General features: G+C 41.9%; 2 protein-coding genes across 4 annotated transcripts in view; one reads left to right on the top strand and one right to left on the bottom strand.

Moving 5' to 3' along the window:
* IFT140 (intraflagellar transport 140) overlaps window positions 1-21,845 on the top strand; it is a 177,739-nt gene that overhangs the window by 119,505 nt on the left and 36,389 nt on the right. The gene's annotated exons all lie outside the window — the stretch shown is intronic.
* Window positions 1-21,845, bottom strand: part of TMEM204 (transmembrane protein 204) — a 41,532-nt gene that overhangs the window by 16,244 nt on the left and 3,443 nt on the right. The window contains exon 2 of the mRNA XM_006263211.4: window positions 6,724-6,879. Coding sequence (XP_006263273.1) covers window positions 6,724-6,879 — 156 coding nt within the window. The remainder of the gene's footprint in view (window positions 1-6,723; window positions 6,880-21,845) is intronic.

The following is a 21,845-nucleotide window of genomic DNA, read 5'->3' as shown; positions in this document are numbered from 1 at the left end:
AGCACTGAAGCCATGTGTGACAGAGGGCAAACTCCCAGGCCTTGTTACAACACTGGCTTGCCCACCTGTCTTTGGGCAAACTGCCCGCCTTGCACTCCTGCCACGCCTTGATCTTAAATGTGTAAACAGATGATAGTAGGCGGGAGGCTGCCCTTCGAGTGCCCTGATGTCGAGGGCGGTTCTTACATGGCGCCGACCTTTCCTTATTGTGTCCCATGCCTTGCAGATGACATACAGTTGTTAAAGCTCCGGCTTGAGACCAGGCCAAACTCAGTGCATTGTTAGGCCTCTTGCATACTTCCCTGTTCTGGGCCACACTCACTCTGTCCCCCCCCCTTTCATAGTTTCATAGTTTGTAGAGTCAGAAGGGACCTTGACAGATCATCAAGTCCGACCTCCTGCCGTGGCAGGAAAGAGCACTGGGGTCAAACGACCCCAGCAAGGTGTTCATCCAGCCTCCTCTTAAAGTGGTAGGAGCCAGCACCACTTCTCTTGGAAGTTGGTTCTAGATCCTAGCCGCCCTGACTGTGAAGTAGCGCATCCTGATGTCTAGTCTAAATCTACCCTCTGCCAGCTTGCGACCGTTATTTCTAGTCACTTCTGGGAGTGCTCAGGGGAACAGGGACTCCCCCAATGCCTGCTGGTCCCCCCTGACTAGTTTGTAACAGGCCACTAGATCCCCCCTCAGCCTTCTCTTGTGGAGGCTGAACAGGTTCAGGTCCCTTAGCCTCTCCTCGTAGGGCCTGCCTGCCACCCCCTGATCATGCGGGTGGCCCTCCTCTGGACCCTCTCAATGCTGTCCACATCCCTCCTGAAGTGCGGCACCCAGAACTGGATGCAGTACTCCAACTGTGGCCTGACCAGTGCCGCATAGAGGGGGAGGATCACCTCCTTGGACCTGCTTGAGATGCATCTGTGGATGCATGACAAGGTGCGGTTGGCCTTCCTGACTGCATCCCCACACTGTCAGCCCATGTTCATTTTGGCATCAATAATGATGGGGCCTCTGACACTCTGCCTGCTTTCACCAGGCCTCTCTCACACTGCCCTGTTCTGGGCCACATACACATCGCCATGCTCCCTTTGAGTGACAATGCAGACCATCAGACTTATCTCTTCACTCCTTGTCTGGCCCTGGCTCAGCCTTTTGGGTCTCTCCCATGACCCTCATCTGAGCGGTGACCAGTCAATTCACCAAACTCTGGGCTGACTCTGCCCCTAGCCCGTCACCGAACCACTTCACCTCTTCCTTGGGCCAACACTCTGCCCCTACGCTGGGGACCCAAGGTCTCATACCTCTGTAGGCTCAGATGCCTCTCTCTAGGTGTGCCTGGCCTCAACTCTGCCCTCTCACTATGGCCTGGGGTCTTACACCCCTTCGGGCTCAAATGCTTCTCTGTAAGTGTGCCTGGCCCCAACTCCTGGGTCTTACACCCCTGTGGGCTCACGTGCCTTTCAGCAGGCATGCCTGGCCCCCTCTGCTCTCACAATAACCCACTGGATGGTGGGGGCTGGGGTTAAGGTGCCCCTACCCACCTTTCACCAGGGAGGTAACTGTCCTGGCATTTCTTGGGGATTCCCTTGCCACAGGGAGTCCCACCAGGCCACCCTTCCCCGGCAGGGTGCAGTTTCCAGTCATACCCAGGATCAGGAGCCTCCTACCATCCCCATAGCTCCTGCCCTTACCTCCAAGATGTTCCGGGAGCAGTGGCTCAGCTGGGTGTTTTTGCTCTGACTGCCAGCAGCAGACTGCTGCTCTAGCCCTGAGAGCAAAGATCTAAAATGGCTGCCTCATCAAGGCTGGCCTGCACCTGCCGGCTGCTTGCTCCCAGCCCTTAAAGTGACAGACACTGAAAAGGTGCTCTATCACATCATATTTATATGGCACCAACTCCATTGAACAGGACATGTCATGAGGATGCTTGACAACTGGCTCCTGAAACAGATCTTACACACCAATAGTCACCGCTCTAGAGGTTGGCAAAAGAAGAGATTCAGGGCCCATCTGAAGAAATGCAATACCTCAGAGACTTGAACACTGAATTGTCTCCAATGATACCATGATGTACAACAAGACATTGACCATTTTGAGCAAACTTGCCTTACTACAGAAGTGAATAGGTAAGAGAGACAAAGGAAAGAGTTATGACCAGACATTTTCAGCTCCCACTCCTTCTGGAACTGTATGCTGTGGTGACACTTGAACATGCAGATCTTGAACTGGTCTCTACAGTCATGTCCAGACTCAGTGATGACTTTGCTATCTACTGGAAGACTGTCATTCTCATATTAGGGAACTGTCAACAACCCTGAGGGGTTCTTTCTCTTCCTTAATGGTCTTCAGAATTAAAAAGTTGGAGATCCACTCCTTTGGTGTTTTCAGTTTTGTCAAAGAAAAGAGAAGGTTGCTTTAGTTTTTCAGACTATGGCAGGGTGGTTTATTTGACTTTTTCAAAGTTGATCATCTAATACTCACACATATATATATATATATAAAGAACATGCATGTCATGGACTGTGTTCACACAAATTACTTCTTAAAATTACAACATACTATCCCATTTGAACCCACATGTTCCCTATCTAACCACCCCCTCTCAAAATCCTGCAAAGATGGGCATTTTTGCATGCCCTAAATTCAACAGGCTTGATCGACTGTGTCTTGTGGAGAATACATATTTTAAATAAATATTGCATACTCATTCCCTTCTTATGTTTCTTTCCTTTATTTAAATTGGTAGTTCACATTAAAACTATGCAGGAGATGATCAACCTGAAATATAGACTTAACTATACATTTATTGCCCAAGGCTTGAACATGGGAGAGAAGGTGTCTCTTCCTTTCCGTATCAACCCCCGCTGTGACACCGTGGATCTATCAGTGTCCCTTGTCAAATCAATTGAATTGTTGAACCAAGTCACAGTTTGAATGTGTATGTTGTGTGACAATCATGGAAAGATTGAAATAACCCATGGGTGTAATGGGTTTAATCCATAATCTGAATTTAATCCAAGGGGTTTGGCAGGTGAGGGTGTTTTTTGACCAGTTTGAGTTGCTTGACAGTACAAGGCACAAGCTGAGTTCTGTAGGGCATTTTGAAAAAAGAAACAGTCTCTTTGATCAGTACATGGTTTCCCTTGGCAACTCTCCATGGCAGGGATAAGTTTAGTACTGATAGTTAGAGTGACCTCCTTTCCAAACAACACGCATCACAACCTCCCATCATCCTGGACAGAGAGAGGGAGTGTCAGGAAGTTAACCTTGTGGTGGGTGTCCTACAAGTTTACACCTCCCCCCTTTATCCAAATACCTTTGTGTCAAAAGATGTCAGCTGCATGGTCTAGATATCTGGAGGAAATGCATCTAAACATAATATTTAGACTTCACTAAGTTAATGAGCTTTAAAATCAGTCTCCTTTAACTCGTTGCAAGACTAAAAACAGTCAGGTAACTATTAAAGGTCCATCCAGTGGAGAGCAGCAAATTTGATGACTGACCCTGTTCTGCTTTTCTACCCTCTTATGAGACTTATCCACTCCACCTCTGCAGTTGAGAGCCCTCTGATTCATACAGCTGATGGATTTTCTTTGTAACTATGTCACTAGCTGCCAGGTCCTTCTTTTCACACCTCTGAATACAGAATAAATACAGACAGAACAAATGATCTCTTTGACTCAACCTTCTGCTACTATTCTCATTAGGCTTTTGTTAATCATTCTGACTCTGGCTTTCCTCCTCTTTCCCCTCCCAGCACTGGGGATTTCAAGGTTCAGCTTGCATAACAGGTAATAGCAGGCATTTCCTTCTCCTGTGTCGGGATATCCTGGCGCCCTTCAGTCTCTCTCTGACTGTGTTTAAAACAGACTCCAGCATGGGGGGGAAAAAAGCAGTGTCTAAAATTAGCAGCCTTGATAGAAGAAAGGCACACGGCTGTCCACTGTACTGTTTGTCAATGAAACAACAGAGCTAAACAGGGCCAGAATGCATTTCCTCTCTGTAGAAAACAGGCATGCTGAGCTTTGTGGAGGAGGGGTCAGAGCAAGAGAAGAGCAGACATCATACTGAAGAGAAGAAAGGACTATACAAAAAGACATCCCACAGTTTCAAAAGCAGTGTGCTTTGCTGCTACCTTACATCAAGAGACTATGCGCAGATCTTGTTGCACAAAGATTGCCAATTTGGCTATTGGGCAATATTATGCTAGTTCATGGGGTCCCACCATTCCTGCAAGCTGGCTCCATTACAGTGAGAAGAATGTATCGCTATGATCTGTGTTTCCTCCAGAACTTTCTCTTTATTGAGTATCTGAATCCTTGCATTCTTGAAAAGGGGGTCTTAGCTATCTGACTTCAGTTGAATTGAATTATAATTGCTGTGGGAAAGATGATTTCTTGGTCTAGACTCTAGAATCTAGAGTCTAGATTCTGAAATCCTGGTTTCCTCCAGGGACCCAGATGGATTTATGCTGTTCTAAATCTTCTGATACAGATTTACAGTGAATGCAGCAGAGGCTCTGAAATGTGTTTAAGTAAAGGTTCAAAGTTAAGATGCTCTAACATTACATTATTATTTTTTAGTTTAATTATATGTTTTGGGCCTGATCCTTTAAGGCCTCTGTACTTGAACTACTGCTCAGCAGTGGTTACTAGGGCTGTGTGAAGCTTTGGGTGCTGATTTGATTCAGAGGAGATTCGGCCCAATTTGGTGGCTGAATCTCCAAAGCTGAATCAAATCAGGAGACCAGTTAAAATGTCTGAATCCATTCAAAGCTCTCCAAATTGATTTGGAAAAGATTCGAAGAACTTCGGCATTTTGGGCAGTCCCTGCTCACTGTAGCAGGGAGCTGGACCCGGACTGCATGCTAGTAAGTAGGGGGCAGGGGAGGGGGAGGGGGAGTTGGAGGAGGCGGGGGGGACCATGGGGGGACCCCTGCCAGGCCCCATCCCCTGACTGCTCCTTCAGCCCCCCTGAGTGCCCCCCAACTCCCACCCACTGTCCCAGCCCCCCCCATGGCTGCCCCGCCCACCCCAGCTCCCGGCACTTAAAAAAAAAAGTCTGAACTCACCAGCTGCTGCAGCAGCCTTGGGACTTCTGGGGGCTCAGGGCAGAGGCCCTGATGCACAGGGCAGTGGGGGGCAGCAGGGATCGCCCCCCCACCTGGCAAGAGCCGGTAAGATGGGGCTTGTTTTTTTTTAAAGGGCCAGGAGCTAGGGCAGGCGGGGCAGCCGTGGGGGGTGGGGTTGGGGGAGTGAGTGGGGGTTGGGGGGTTTGTGGCAGAGCCCCCTGTGTAGCGTGGGGTAGGGGGGGGACAGCGGGGATCCCCCCCACCTCCAGGCAGCAGCTGGTGAATGTGGGCTTTTTTTAAAGAGCCGGGAGCTGGGAGAGTGGGCAGGGAAGCCATTGAGAGTGGGCAGAGGATGGAACCTATTTGGAGATTCAGCTGATTCGGCTGTGGCCAGATCTCTGAACCAGGTTCGGCTGAATTGATTTAGGACAGTGATTCGAATTACCAAATTGAATCACTGTCCCCCAAATCGGCTGAATCGAAAGCGAATACTAGCCGCTCCACACAGGCCTAGTAGTTATATGCATAGAAGTTTTGTAGGATTGGGCCCTTTATTTAGCAAATATGGAATGACTGATTTATCTTGTAAAGGAAGGGATTAATGTAAAGCATTTATGATTTGGTGCTAATGGTTTTACTTTGGTATTGAGATGAAGCCATTTCCTCTTTTCCCTTCTCATTTTTGTATACAGTTTGTATCCATGAAAAAGACTACGGGAACTTTATTTATAATGGTCAGTGTTTCCAATATGTTGATTGTAGCTTTATTTACTAGGTTACAGACACATGCATCCATCAAAATCCAGCAAATCTCCACGGAATAAAATTCAGTTAACTGAAAGGCATATATAATTGCATTGCAGTACAGCTGGGAAAGTTCATTCTGTCCCCCTTCTTGTTCTTTCCCATTATTCCTTTGGTATTTTTAGTCAAATTAAATCATGCAGTTATATTACTTAGAGTACACGTTCCCTTGTCTTTTGTCTTCCTTATGGGATCTAAACAGTAGCTCGTAGTTTTGGTTGACTGACAGGAATTCATTCTAATCTAAGGAAGGAGCTCTTGTTTGTGTTCTGCAAAAGCTCATAAATTGGTGAGCTAACATGGAGAGAGCTATTAAGGAGTCTGAATAGACCTACAGTGGTGCTCAAACCCTGTTGGTCTTCTGTTTCACTCTAGAATGCGTATGTCAAATATCTGTTCTGTGGGCTGGATCTGGCCTGTGGAGCTGTCATATGGCCTGCGAGGGCTCCTGGAAGGGCTGGAAATTTAGGGGAGTGTGACAAGCAACAATGGTCTTAATCTCTGTGGCTTCCTGACCTACCATAGTGGCTCAGCGAACAGCAGGGGTTACCACCACCATCACTCTCCCCACTGCTGAATTTTGGGGTACAGAAACATTTTAGGGGACTTGATGGGGTAGCAGCAGGATGAGCAATGGCAGCATTAGCTGAAACAGGGACTCGGACTTCTGCAGCCTCCAGCCACCCTACTTCCAGAAGTGGGTTTGATCTGGTCCACAAGAAGCCCCAGGGCTTGAATCTGGCCCAAGGATCAAACAAGTTTGACTTTCCTGCTCTAGAGGATTTGTGAAACAGCATGCTTCCACGTCTGGATCTAATAGGAACCAGGTCCTTCTGCAAAAGGAGGTACTTACTGGCAAGTTGGAACACGGCAGCTATGGCTTCCTCCCACCACTGGGTATCCTGAGAAATAATTGGCAGTTCCACCAGCCCCAAGACGAAAATGAGCTGACCAGCAGTCAAGGCAACTGTAGCAATTAGGTTACAGGCACGCATCATGTCAAATTGCACTGTGGGAAGACACAGAAAAGAAGGGCATCATATTAAAATAAAATCTTGAGGACAGAAAAGTAACCATTCAGAGGCCATGTCAAAGCTGCCACCCCGAGGGAAAATATTTGAGAAATTACATGACCATGCTTCATCCCACCTTCATAATAAACATTTATTCTGATGTACATTCATGAGCAGGCTATCTAAGAACAGAATCCCTCTAATACAAGGATAGGTAACCTCTGGTGCAGGTGCCAGAGTGTGACACACAAAGGAATTTGCTTGGCATGTGGACCTCAGGGCAGACGGTGGGGAAGGGGCCATGGCTGCACTGCCACAACAAGGATTGGGCCCCTTATGGCTCCCCTGCCATCTGCCCCTGGTATGCCAACATCTCACAAGTGGGAGTTTTTGGCACTCTGCCTAAATACATTGCCAACCCCTGCTCTAATATGAGCTGCTGAATCTTGCCTTTCAGTTATACAGATTCCTCTTATCATTTTTCTGGAGAATGCTCTAGTATAGAAAAAGTAGGCTGTTTTCAAAGATAGCCATTATCCACAATTATAAATACAAGCACTTTGGAACAGGGATCATCTTGTTCTGTGCTTGTACAATGCCTAGCACAGTGGGATCCTTGCCCATGATTGGGGCTTCTAGGCATTACTGCAATGTAAGTAGTAAAACAGTAATAATATAAACTCCAATGGCAAACTTTAATGCTTTGAATGTGTTGCCACTTTCCCAGGGTAATAATGCCGCATTTGAAAACAGTTGATGGGCTAATACTAGCATCTGGCAGGTATTTTACTGTAGCTGCTGATAGGTCTTTGTGATAGGATTTCTTAATTTATAAAATCTGTTCCCTTTCCTGTTCTGTCAGAACTGAGATTTGGTAATTTTTCAAGCATGCTGAAAAGCCATTCTTTTTCTATAGATTGGTGAGTTTCAACCTCTTTAGGCTCAAGGCACTCCTTATTTGATTTAAGGCACCCCTCAGAAAATGCTAGCTCTTAGCTTTCACTCATTTTTTGACTATGGAAAGATAGACCAATTTTTCTGTTGCAAAAAATTCAGAAAGACCCCAACAGATCAGAAAGTTTTTGACACTATGTTTTCCTATTCGAAGTATTTTGGTTTATCTTATGAATCATGTGTAGGTATTTGCACACTTAGCAGTGCCAGTATTGTGTGGCACCCCATGGCACCCTTTAAAGGATCTCACAGCACCCCAGGGTGCTGCAGTACCCTGGTTGAGAATCCCTGCTCTAGATGTTTAGCCAGGGAGTCGGTTGCAGATAAGAGAATCATAGTGTGTGGGAATTTATGTAATACTTAGCCATTTACATACATACATACACACATATATGTGCTATCAGATCTATATTTGTATAGCATATTTAAATTTGTCTATATTAAAATGTACAGACAAATATTGAATTGATTCCAGGTACAAATATGCAGAGCCTAGAAAGATATTTTATACAAATACATTCCTTAATGTGTTACTGATTAGGGTGGATTCACTGCAAACTGTAGTACTTATAGTCAGCTTTGGACTGTTGGGGTTTGTTTTTTTTGCTTTTCCTGTTAAACTGATAGATGTCCTGTTTTGATCTTTTTCCTTCCTTTCTAGCAAAAGGTAAGCTTCATAAGTATCACTGTGCTAACACAATGTCCCCTGCTACTCTGAGGTAGATGCAGCTTACCGTGTCAATGGGCACACTTTGGAAAGGGAAATGTTTTATACAATTGTGAGCTTTCATTAGACTTTCCAGATCTCTGTAGCTGGTTGTGAATGGATTGGAGGGAGTGTACAAAATGCAAGGTTTTAAGATATCCTACCATGTGTTTCATGAGGAATGACCACTGTCAGTAAATGGTTAATTCTAAGCTATTGTTACACCCATGTTGCTTTTTTCCCAGGCTTTTTGGTAATAAGAGTCAATGATTTGCAGTAACTTGTTCTTACTTCTCACATATTTTTTACTGGCTTCTGACAAGTCTGTGCAATGTGTCTGATGTTTATAAAGATAAGACAACATTGTGGAGTCCTCTGAAACATGAAGCCCTTTGGAAAACATAGCATGGATTTAAAAATAACAGCGTATACCAAAATCTGTGAAGAAATATAGCAAAGTCCTTAACCAGATACCCAAAATAATAGGTTTAAATCTTTTGAAAGATGTCAAGGTAAGTGGCACTGAGAAAAAACTTGGTTTTCTTATTCCCTCTTTTTGTTTACAAGACACGAAAGAGTTATTTCCCCCATATCTCTCACTAAGAGGTATGTGATTTATTAGATATAGGTGTTACCTACCTTCTTGGGGGAAAAAATCCATGGAGGATTAGAAAACAGTATCACTAGCACTAAAGAAGTAATGGCCAACCAGTTGAGAGATGGTTCAAAATGTAGTGTATTTGTTTAGTTATTTGATAAATACCAGTTTTATTCAAATCCCTGGTAAACATTTGACAAGAAATCTTTTCCTAGAGATTTGGCACCCTGGACCTTCAGTTAAGGTCTTAATCCAGTTCCTGAATCCTTCAAAACTCTCAGAAAAGTCAAGGAAAATACAACTTAATAATTTTGAAGTGTCTACAATAAATTAAATGAGAAAACATTATTTAAATATATTCAGTCATTTAGATCGTCTTTGGAGTCATAGATATATGTGAACCCAGTTTTTCCCTTATATATGTCACTTTTAATGTCCTGTGTAACGAAATAATTACAAATGAATACTGATTTGCTCAAGAGTTAATTGTTGGCAGAATATAGCTAGCTCTTAGCTTTACTTGCATGAAGAGTGCCTTTTACCTTGAGGAGTACTATTGAAATGAACAAACACAGTCAGAGAAGCTGCAAAGTATGGCCCTGGATAAATATAGTTTTGGTTCTCATGATTAATTTATTTCTGAAAACAAAGAAACTTTCCTTCAGTCAAAAAGTAAAATTTGCTGAATAATTTGCTATGATGATTTTCAAAGTGAAGCTCCATGCTCCTATGCATTGAACATACTCCCCCGGTTAAACTTTTATAAATCACAAAGTACTTTGGCTGACACTAAAATCATTGCCTGGTGCCTTCTGGACTTTATAAATATCAGTAAAACTTAATATACATTTAAAGTATTGTAGCTCTGTTTCAAGTGTCAAACTATGGCTGTCTGATAAATAGCCATTTATGCTATTATAAAGATCATTGGCTTGCCTGAAGAGTTTGTAGCAATCAGGAATCCAGAAACCACCAGGATTAATCATTATTATTAAAATCCTTTTACTTGTCTATGAAGCTAACTATAACAATGAATCCAGAAGGTACTTGATTCACAGTTATAATAAACTTTGTTGGCTTATGTGTCTTTAGTAACTATGAGCTTAAAATGCCAGAATGCTGCATTTATAATCCCTGGAATTTTTAGTACCCCTGATCTTAGAAACATGACCTTTTTGCTTTTATAAATCCTGTCCTTCATGTTTTCTTCTGGTTATAAAACCAGAATTTTTAGTTGTATTGAGTCAACAAATAATTGGTTCATTATCATATTCTGAACAGCTGGAGAATTGTAATAGCTTTGAACATAAAAATAGCTGGCTCAGATCTTACAAATTTTTGGTTTCTTACCACAGTTTCTATCTCCTGCAGTTCACGAATGCCAGTTCACCCAATAAACTAAGCTGCGCAAACCAGTATAGAAATGTTAACTAATGGTTTGCTTAGTGGCGTTCAACTTAAAAAACATCAAATATGCTTCAGGATGGAACCATAATGGAATGAAGATGAAAGAATCAAATAAGGGAGGCTACAGTTAGCTTGATTCCATTAAAACAGCCAAGACAGTGATTTAAATCTAGGCTGTGACAGCAATAGAATAATATTGTTTATTTCATATTGTTAATACAACTGTTTGTTCTAGTATAGGATATATTTTATCTTTCAGGATTCTTTTAGAATTGTAATGGTTCTCTCATCAATAAAAACTAAATGAAACATAGCAATCTGTAACCTTCAATTTCATTGGCTTCTCAATGGAATTTCTAATAGGTCTGAGGTAGAAATGTCACTTCATAAACTGTTATCTTCTCATTGATGTGTTAAACTTTGCTGGGCTCATTTCAGTCCAAGATGATTCTTTGATCTACTTGTATAACCCCATATTCTCCGTTGTACTCCAAGGTCAAGACAACCCAAAAAGTGAACAGTGCTGGTTAGGGAAGAGATACCACCCAGGGAGTCAGCGCCTTCCCTTGCACCCTTGAGGAGAAGGTTTTCATGATGCCTTTCCCCATCAGAACGTTTGTAACTGTTTTGAAGCTTGAAATACTCAGTTTACAATTTTTCTAAACTGTCTGCTGCTGCTTTAAATTTTATACTAAACATAAACTTAGCAACTCCTAGTTCATCTCTATTGTAAATTCTGATGGCTTCTCTGTCAAAGATAATATACTAATCCTATATTTAGATCTAGCCATTTGGACCATTACAAACCTCTTTGTCTTCTCTGTTGCATTTACAAGAACTACCTTCTGTGACCAATACAAATGCTCTTAGTTTTCAAGGGGCATTTATATTAGTTATGATTTGTGAAACATGAGGTTCAGAAGAGCTACAATGCCTGCACAATTACTGGTGGCATTTGTAATAATGGTTAGTGTCTAAAATCTATTGTCTAAGATTGTCTTCATGACAAAGGTATTTTGGTGCACCACCTTTTTTTATTTTGAACTCATTGCTGTTTATGTCCCATGCCTTTGAAGTTAACTGTTTAAAGGTATTTCCCTATGCTAATGGATGCAGGCCAGGGGTGAATGGTGTCTGGAGTTTAGGTCAAATGCCAAACAGACATTATAGAAGGAATTCATCCTGCAGCATACTCCTACCTTATGAGGAGTTGCTACTGAGGGCAGTCCAGTGCATTCTTGGCAGAGCACTGAGAACTGCCCTTCTCTTCCCTTTTCCTATACACTCCTCTACTTATACACACTCCAAAAACATCTAGACAAACAGTTCAGTCAAGGTTCAGCACAAACTATAAGGACAAGACAAAGTAAAATTTCTCATCACTTTCCTCATTTCCCTAGCCATCTGCATCCATCTGGATTAGAAATACTGATTTGATTTGGCTAATCAGGAGCAGCAGTTTTGTTTGATTATATCACATGACATCTTTTGGGATATTTGTGTTCTGTAAATGTAGGTTACTTATATTAGACAGTAATTTGTAGTATTTTGGAATAATGAGGCAAAATGACCTCATTGAAAAATCAGATTATGCTGATTGTTTGAGTTCAGTTTCCCCCCTGTTCTCTTCATTGACTTATGACAGCAAGAATAATTATTTTAAAGCTTAGGTTACATGTACAGTAACAGCTTTTCATTTGAAGGTTTTCTGATATCTCTGTAATTAAGATGGAATTTGTCATTCTAAGGTGTAGAGTGTAGTTTATATTGATTTTTAAATTTAGTTTTCTTTTGAGACAGTAAACAGGATAACTTTCAATCAGTTTAAAAGCTATTTTTATTTTTAGTTGATGAAATGTCATAGTATCATAGTACTTAGGGTCAGAAGGGACCTAAACAGATCATCAGGTCCGACCCCCTGCCCCTGGCAGGAACGGGTGCCGGGATCATATCACCCCAGCCAAATATCTGTCCAGCCTCTTCTTGAAGACCCCCAAGGTAGGAGAGAGCACCACTGCCCTTGGGAGCCCATTCCAGAGCCTGGCAGCCCTAACTGTAAAGTAATGTCTCCTGATGTCCAGTCTGAACCTCATCTCTAACAATTTGTGGCCGTTATTCCTAATAACCCCAGGTGGTACCCGGGGGAACAGAGCCTCCCCCAATTCCCGCTGGTCCCCCCTGGTGAGTTTGTAAACAAACACCAGATCCCCTCTCAGCCTTTTCTTGTGGAGGCTGAATAGGGTCAGGCCCTTTAGCCTCTCTTTGTAAGATCTGCCCCGTTGCCCCTTGACCATGTGAGTGGCCCTTCTCTGGACCCTCTCAGTGCTAGCTACATCCCTCTTGAAGTGTGGCATCCAGAACTGGATGCAGTACTCCAACTGTGGCCTGACCAGCGCCCCATAGAGGGGAAGGATCACCTCCCTAGACCTGCTTGTGATGCATCTGTAGATGCACGATAAGGCGTGGTTAGACTTACTGACCGCTTCCTTGCATTGGCAGCTCATGTTCATCGTGGAGTCAGCAATGACTCCAAGATTGCTTTCTGCCACCGTGTTGACAAGAAGGGTGTTCCCCAGCCTATAGGTGTATTGCTGGTTCCTTCTCCCTAGATACAGCACCTTGCACTTGTATGTGTTGAATTTGATCCTGTTCTCATCCACCCACCTCTGTAATTTGTTTAGATCTGGCTGGATTATACATCAGCCATGTTTGAGTTCTGCGACCCTGAACATAATACCATAAAAAGGTTTTTGCTTTTAAAACATTGTATAGAATGTGCTGGTTTTTGAGTGTCAGAAAATGCCAAACACTTGGGAGGCAGCTTTAAAAGAAGGAATTCAGTAATGCTGAGATTGAGATGAGAGGAATTTGAAAAAACTCTTGAGCATTTGATAAAGTGTAATGTTGCCCTTCTATGTTTCTTTTATTTATTTGGTTAATTTATTTTTCTTTAGGTAAGCAAGCATTGAAAATACATATTGAAGCATCTGATTATTCTCATAAAATCCACTGGAAACACTTAGCGGGCGCACGTACACAAGGCAACATAGTGATGTAGCGATGTTTTACGGTGATGTAGCATTGGTGGGCACAAACCGTGATGCAGATGCTACCTCGCCATAGTGATGAGCTATGTTGCTGTAGCTCATTACTACAGTGACATAGCATCTAAAAATAATTGCGCCGCCAGGACTGCGCAGTACCAAATGCACAGTTAGGGGCACATGTAGACATGCCCCGTATTGATGTTGGGCAGTAGGGTTAATGATTCTTGTAGTCTTTCCAAGATATTTGTAATCTTTAAAAATTCTTAGTGGTAGCAGTGGTAGTGCTGGCTATAAGAAATGTTGCCCCTTATACAACCCTATTTTTAGTTGTGTAATAAGTTTTTCAGACTTTAACCTTTTAGAGAAAAAGTTTCCATGCTGGGTATATATCTCAGGCTGGGCGTGTCTACACAAGATGCTGTGTTGCCATAATGACAAGCTACCATGACATAGCTCATTGCTACGGCAACGTAGCATCGCCGGGCACGAACTGTGATGTGGATGCTACTGTGCAGTAGCTCATTGCTACTGTGCAGTAGGGTTGGAAATGACCCATGGGTTCCCAGGACTGCACAGTAACAACTATGCAGTTGGGCACACATGTAGATGTGCCCACTGATTTTTTTTTTTTATTATTTGTTTTTCTCTTGAACCATCTAAAATGGTTCTACTGAGTGCGCAGCTTCAACTGAAACCAACTGGAGCTGCACCTTGAACATAGAAATGACCATGGAAGTGTGAAGTATTTTGAAAAATTGTCATGGCATGATCCAGTCAGCACCCAAAATTAGTGAGCATGTTTGAGAGTGTTATGAAAATTAATGTTTGTAAAGAACTCAGATACTATGAAGACAGACCCATAGAAATGCTTGTGAAGAAATAATTCGTTTTTTTTTACTAAAAACAATGTTTGGGTGGTATGCATTATTAAAAATCTGGGTATGGGGGGTAAAAGATATGAATAGGAGGGTTAAATATCGTTTGAATATGAGGGATAAAATAGTACATTAAATAACAGTCCATTCTCTGAATGAGATAGGCATCCTATGGAAAAAGCACTACCTGGAGTCTATCATAAATGTATGCAAAAGAGACAATTTTTGCATGATAGTTTGCACAGGCAGTCTTAATTCTGGTATTTCCATACTTCTAAGTGCTTGACTTTGCAACTTTAGTGTTAATTAAAGATTTTGGGATATAATAATTTATATTACAGTAACAACTAGACCACAGACTCCCATGTTGGTAATGCTAATTGTATATGTATTATTACATAACTGAAGTCACAAGAAGGTACTGCCTCTCTAATGAGGCAGTATCTAGGTGCATGGTAAGAGAAGGACTGTGGGGTTTTTTTTAATTCTTTGGTTCCTCTGGTTATTTAAAGCCAGGCAGGACTAGACTGGATTAGTACATTGCTAGGAAGCTCCCATGGGATACAAATGTGTCGAACCTTTTGCATCTTTTGTGCAACAGAATGTTTCTTGCATGATTTTTTTTAAAGCTAGAAACATGGCCCTCCTGCTTTCAGAAACAGGGAGCCCTTGATTCACTTTCTTAGGGAAATGGATTACTCACAAAAACAATATTTTTTTATTTTGATAGTTTTGTAGCTTTTTGTACTGATCACGGATCAGTGTAGGATCTCTTAGTAAAAAGGGGGTTTATCACAGCCAAAAAACCCCCAACTTTTTTTTTCTGTTTTGTTTTTCCCTTTTAAGATAGAAAACAAGTTCATGATAAAGAGCTTGGTGAAAACCTGGCATCTTTGAAGCCAGTTGGAATTTTGCCATTATCTTCAACTGGGCTTTAATGTAATACTTTAGATAGTTAACTTGGTAGGTTTACAACTTTTCTACAGGGGAAGGAAAACAATATATTGAGTTTTAACAACTCTGACAACCATTTTAGAAATGGATAGATGGACAAACAGATCATGTTGCATATTAAGCAAATGTATATAATTTGATTCAGAGAATTTTTCAAATTGATTTTTAAGATTCTTTGTTATTCAGTGAACATTTTTAACTGTAAATTTAAGGTTTGTGCATAGCTTCTGATTATGCTAAGGTATGGTATGCATGTATTTGTTGGAGTAGGTTTATTTGATTTAAACACATATAGAATTATCAGTGTTTGCATTATTGTTTTTTGTAATAAATGCATTTAAGGTGCAGTTTACAAAAAGCTCCAAATGACTTAAACTTTTCTTCTTTTTATTTTAAATCCTCACCCTTAATAAGAGAATTCAAATCCACAAGTCAGGGAAATATTAACTTGGCTATACAATACACATATGAATATAGGTATCTGTGTGAATAATCTATATTATTGCACCAGATTAATTTTCCTGATTTAATTTTACGAATGTCCCAATTTTTATGTACATATGTCAAGTTTAGCAAATTCTTGCTACCACAAGGAGTTGTATTTCTTAAAGTAGAGTTTGCACAAGTAACTACTTACATATGGAGAGTTTGTATGATTAGCCCCTGATGTTGAATTTCTCTTATTTAAATATAGGCTATATCATAGATACTGGATCTCAGCCTTGTTTCTCTGGCACTGTCAACCATATGAACTCACTCTGTCTCTGTACAGTGTCTCAGGCAGTTTTCAGATAGCTTTGTAAATTACAAGCTCACATCTACATTAAGTCTTATGGTTAGTACTCAGTGGATGGATCTACATGTGCATTAATGCACCATTGGTACTGCACTTTAAGTTTAGTACTTGTAATAGCAGGTACTGACTAAATGTGCTATAACCAGTGCTACTGCATAGTAGCACCAGCACCTGGTCTTTTGGTGACATTAATGTGCAGTAGACTAATTCTACTGCATATTAATTAGCACATTAGCACAACTTTTGCCGTGATGCACTAATACACAGTAGAATTAGTATAGTCCGCATTTAGCATTTCGTGTAGACTTGCCCGCTTTGCACAATAGAGTGGTCCTCCTTTCTCAGCCTATATGCACTAAGTATACTGTTAGCCAGAGCAATTAATATATAGCTAAAAAAGTGTTCAGCTGCTCGATATGCCTGGAGTGGCTACCATCCAAACAAATACTAGGGACACGCCTAATGGACACTGGCATTGTCTCAATTGCCTCTGTAAACAAATGTCTGTTTCTTATTCCCACACAGAGCTGTCCCCTGACTTCATCGCCATATTTCATAGTGAAAGTGTGTTTGTGTAAATCATACATTGAGGCTGGACAGGTGTTTATATGTAGTGCTTGTGGAAGTCACGTAGTCACTCATGATATTGTGCCACTCCCCATCATTGGATATACTTGCTTGTAAGAATTACAATTAAAAAGAGCTGCTATCTTGCTTTGTGCATCTGCACTTGAAATAAGGTTCCCACCATTGGGGGATTATGTCTTCTGGAACCCTGAGGAATCTAGCAATGTTTTCTGTACTCCAAGCCCCCCTCCCTATCCTTGAAGTTCAAAGCATTGTTAACATTTTTTAGACAGGAAGAGACCCTTCTTAGTAGATCAGATTCATCCATCCATCCCTTTATCATTTGTCATCACTGTAGTATCTGAGTGTATGCCATTCATTAAAGGGCCAAAATGATGGCTGAACAAACAGCCCTGTCCAACCCCTGTTTGAGCATGTCACGTTCATCACATTTGCCTTTTTAGGTAATGTTTAATGGTCTAAATACAGGCCTGGGAGGAAGAATGCTTTCAGATCTGATACTAGTTCTGAAACTCAATCTTTCTGCAACCATTACAAATCTGCAAAGGGATGAGCCTGGCATGGCCTGTATTGTGAAAACAGTGGTTTTGAGGTTGTAATTGTGGCAGACGGCCACCTCTGTTTCTCCCCAAAAACTCTGCTCTGTGACAATTTGGTTAAGATGGGCCCTGCAGAGGGTACACACCTTACCCTATCTCTTTAGGTAACCTGAGCTGGATACATTCCTGAGGGCGGGGGGAAACCTGCTCCCTCTGCCTACGTGACTGGCATCACATACCTGGGTGAGGGGCTTAGACTCCTAGGGAACTAGGAACTGCCAGTCTGCCCAGCAACTAGTGATGCATTTCAGATTGGTTGGCTGACAGCCAACAGGTGCTGGCCTTCATTGGACCAGGTAAATGAGGTCACAAGGGCTATATAAGTTAAGGACTGGCCAAGAGGAAGGGGCAGCAGCCATGAGGAAGGCTCAGAGAGAGAGAAGAGCTGAACCATCTGAAACTTTCTCTCTTAAAACTCATGATCAAGGAACTACCTGCCTCCAGAGGGAATCTCCACCTGCCTCTGGATGATACTTGTGAGTAAGCTACCTGAGATCTAACTAGATATATAGCTTGCAGTAACTCAGATGCGAGATCAAAGGCTACCCAGCCATGGGAGTGTGCTCTATGGGATTTCTCTGATATTGCTGTACCCTGTACCGTATTCCAACCTTACCCCTTGTAACCAATAAAGTTCTCCTTTGTACCTAGTGTGGGAGACTTACTGGGAGTGGGTCTAGATTATGCCTTGGGGTCCCCTTGGTTCAGCTGACTAAGGGAGACCACTACTTGTGCTTCTGACTGAGGGAAGCATCCCAAGTTCTTGAAGTGAATCAAGTACCCTCGAGAGCTACTAGGCCTGTGTTTCCCAGGGTGTACAGAGCCAGAATCAAGCCCAGCCCTGGGTGGTGGCAGTGGAACCCCCAGGCTAGCGGGTGTGCTTCAGGAAGGGGGTTGGCCAGACATGAGGCACCCCCAGGGAGGCACTCAGAGCCTGGAAGGTGGTCAGGCACAGTGAGGTGGGTGGCTCAAATGCAGGAGCACCCCCTACTGGCCCACCACAGTAATTATATATTAAATTTTTTGTAAAACCTAAAATGGTATGTATATTTCATATTTGACAGGAGACCTGGTCCACAAGTGGCTAATGAAGATTTGTGCTAGACAGCATATTAGATATCGTGCAGAATGGTTTTGCTTGGAGAAATTCTCTGAGTCAGCTACAGTATTCTGAGGATTGTTTTTTCTACTTGAATCTTCCAGTACTTACAGGGCCCATAATGAAGCCTGTCCTATATTCACCAAAAGGGTGAAAAGTATTTCATCTATCTACAGCACCTATCACTGTAGTGAGTACTTTTGTGATAGCATACTTTCCTTTCTCATATCACAGCATGCTTTCTCTACACAGGTGTAGCCTTTACCTGGAAATCTGAGATAACTTTCTTGCCTCTTCATACAACTAATGCAAAAGCAGTACCACTAGACCACTGAAAGGATGAATATATCATTGTATTGATGTGTTTTTTGCTTCCCAGGTAATTGGTTTTTATAAAACAAGGTATATGTGAAAAAGAGGATGATTAAACCAGTGGTTGAAATGGTTATCAGATCAGCAATCTACTGATTTAATGAGACTGCCTTAATTACTTGCTCCACTACTCATTATTTCCTGTGCTTGGTCCAAGTGCATAAAAAATTGGCCTTGGGTCAACAGACTGCTTTTTCACTACATAGAACTCTATATGATTGGGACAGAAAACACCCTTCACTCAGTAGCCATTAGCCTGAACAGCATAAATCCAGATTTGTTGTTTTACATAATTCTCTCCAGGCATTTTCCTTTTATCCCTGAGCCCCTCCCCCAGCATTGCTTTTTTGTAGTCTCTGTTTTCAGTCTCTCCTTGTCCTTATATTCCTTATTGTTTACACCAGAATACAGAACAAACTCCCACCAAAGTTCTTTAACCCTCTGTTTAGGAACTGAGGAGCATGCAGCTTCCCTATTTCTGGAGGGCATGAAAAAGGAGTCTGCCTGGCAGAAAACATGTGAATGTAACCCGCTGCCCACAGAGGGTGAGCTCTGCTTTAGAAATGAACACAGAAATGAGCAACAAAATACTATGGAATACTAGCATACATGAGAACCATTTGTCCAAATTCACCCTAACTATAAATGTGGGTAGGAGCGGTCTGGGCATCTCCAAGGCTGCAGTTCCGTGAAAGGCTTTTCTTCTGTAAGCAAACTATCATACATCCTCAGGTATTCAAAGCTTTGGTTATCCAAATACAGTAGCAACTTTTTTTTTTCTAGCTTGTAACAAGCTATTCTCTTTTAAAGCTCTATTAGATAAAAATCTGTTTTTTATTGTTTAGTTTTGAGACAGTACTGCAACTTGTAACTTTGGGTATCATGTATTTTAAGTATTATTTAACACTACTACATTTCTACTCCTATGCTTGAAATGGTAACTTGTAACTGATTTATCCAAATGATTTCAGATATCTGAACAGTGGTTTGGCTAACTCGGGATGGATGTCTTGTTGTTACAGTGAGATGCAGCATATTGCTGAAAATGAGTAGTGCTTATGCCAGAGAAGCATGATGGCCAAATGGCCTATTGATGCACTGACTTGTGGCAATCTCTCCAACTGACAGTCCTGCAGAGGGGTCACAACATGGCCCTTCTTCCTCATGTTGCACTGTTAAGGATAGTATGCACTACCTGCCTTCATAATGAATATTCTACTGTTTGGTCAAGCAAAGCTCATTGCAATAAGTGGTTCTCTTCCTTAGTTGACTGCAGCCCAGTATCTTTTAGTTTACCTTCCCTGGGCATGCCCCTGCATGCACACTCCAGCACATGGCAAAGTGACACAGGTGGGATAGGGGAGGCTGGGGCCAGCACTTGTGTTGGCCTCAGTAGCCTTACCTGGGGTCCTGGGGGCCTCCCAGGGCAGCAGCAGTGTTGATGTGGTTGCTCAGAGCCTGGCTGGCAACCAGAGCATGGCTCTAGCTGGCCAGGCTCCTTGTCTGGTGGTGCATGCTGCTGCCATGTGTGCTGCACCACTTTTTTCAGTGGCGGGTTTTTTTTGACACCGAGATCTCCCGAAGTAAAAAAATAACCCCATCATATTGCAAATTAGCAGTGCAACAAATGTGTACACATGTGCCACATGCACTTTGTGGCACCTCAGACTGCTTTGAGGCACTGCAAACTGCACATGTGCGCTTATCAGAGCACGCTCAGGGAGTCCTGTTTTCCTTTCACTTCTCTACTTTTTTGCTATGGTTGAATTACTCTGATATCTGTAAGCTAATAGAGAGCTAGGGCATTTGGGATGGAGCTTAACTTTTTGCTGAACTAGAGAGGCAGTAGCATCTAATGAATTTTGCACAGGACTGTGTGTTGGAAGATATGAATTGTGGTCCTAGGATTGCTGTTTAGCTAACTGTCTGGCCTCGGACAAATCATTTACTCTATTTCTCCATATATAAAAATGGCAGTATCAACACTTATCTCATTGGTTCTCAACAAAGGTGCCTTGGCACTCTTGGGTGATATGAGATACTTTCAAGAATACCATGGAGTACCATGCAATACTAACACTGTTAGGTGTGCAAACAGCTATCTATGATTGACAAGATAAGCCCAGAAATTTCAAACAGGAATCCACAGTGGTAAAAACATGCTGACCTGTAGCAGTCTTTTTAAAGCTTTTTGTAATAGAAGAATTGCTGTTGTTTTTCTGTAGTGAAAAATGAGTGAAAACTAAGAGCTGGCTTTTTCTGAGGGGTGCCTTGAATCTAAAAAAGGTTGAGAACCACTAGCTTAACTACCTTGCAGATGTGGTAAAAGGATTAATGAATGTTTGTAAAGCAGTTTGAACACACAAGGTACCAAACAAATGTTAAATAGGATTTTATTTTCCCAGTTTAAAAAACAATAACCATTATTTCTTTATTTGAATGTACTCTTATTTATTTCTAGTATAAGCATATGCAAGTTCTGATATAGCAGTTAGAGTTTCATAATATCACCAGGGAACCATTTTGGTCAGTCTGCTGGCTAAGAGAAAAAATTGCTTTGCTGTGCAAACTGAAGTAAAAAGGGGAATTTGCCAATGATTTTACCAGGACAAGGCCCTAAGGTGCTATTTACTATGAATAGAAGAAGAATGTTCCAGACATTAGTGTTGTGAACATACTTATTATTACATAGTTTTACCTGTCAAGTGATCTTCAAGCAGTGCATCCACTTGGCTATTAGTTATATGTTATTTAAATGGAAGTTGTCAGTGTATGTAAATGCTCCTCAGAGTTTTTACAATTTGTCTTTATTCTACTGTAAGGTTGACAGCCCCATATATAAAGTATTATCTATATTAAAAAGCCATTTAAATGTGAGAGGCAGTAATCCTTATTTGCATTGCATTAAAAAACCCATAGATTTTCTGCTTTTCATTCTTCAAATGGCACTTGAATGCAGTTCATTTA

This window comes from Alligator mississippiensis, chromosome 13 (genome assembly GCF_030867095.1).
Source record: "Alligator mississippiensis isolate rAllMis1 chromosome 13, rAllMis1, whole genome shotgun sequence".
NCBI classification, from domain to species: domain Eukaryota; kingdom Metazoa; phylum Chordata; order Crocodylia; family Alligatoridae; genus Alligator; species Alligator mississippiensis.
Note: the sequence above shows the minus strand (reverse complement) of the source record. Positions and strands in the feature narration are given on the sequence as shown.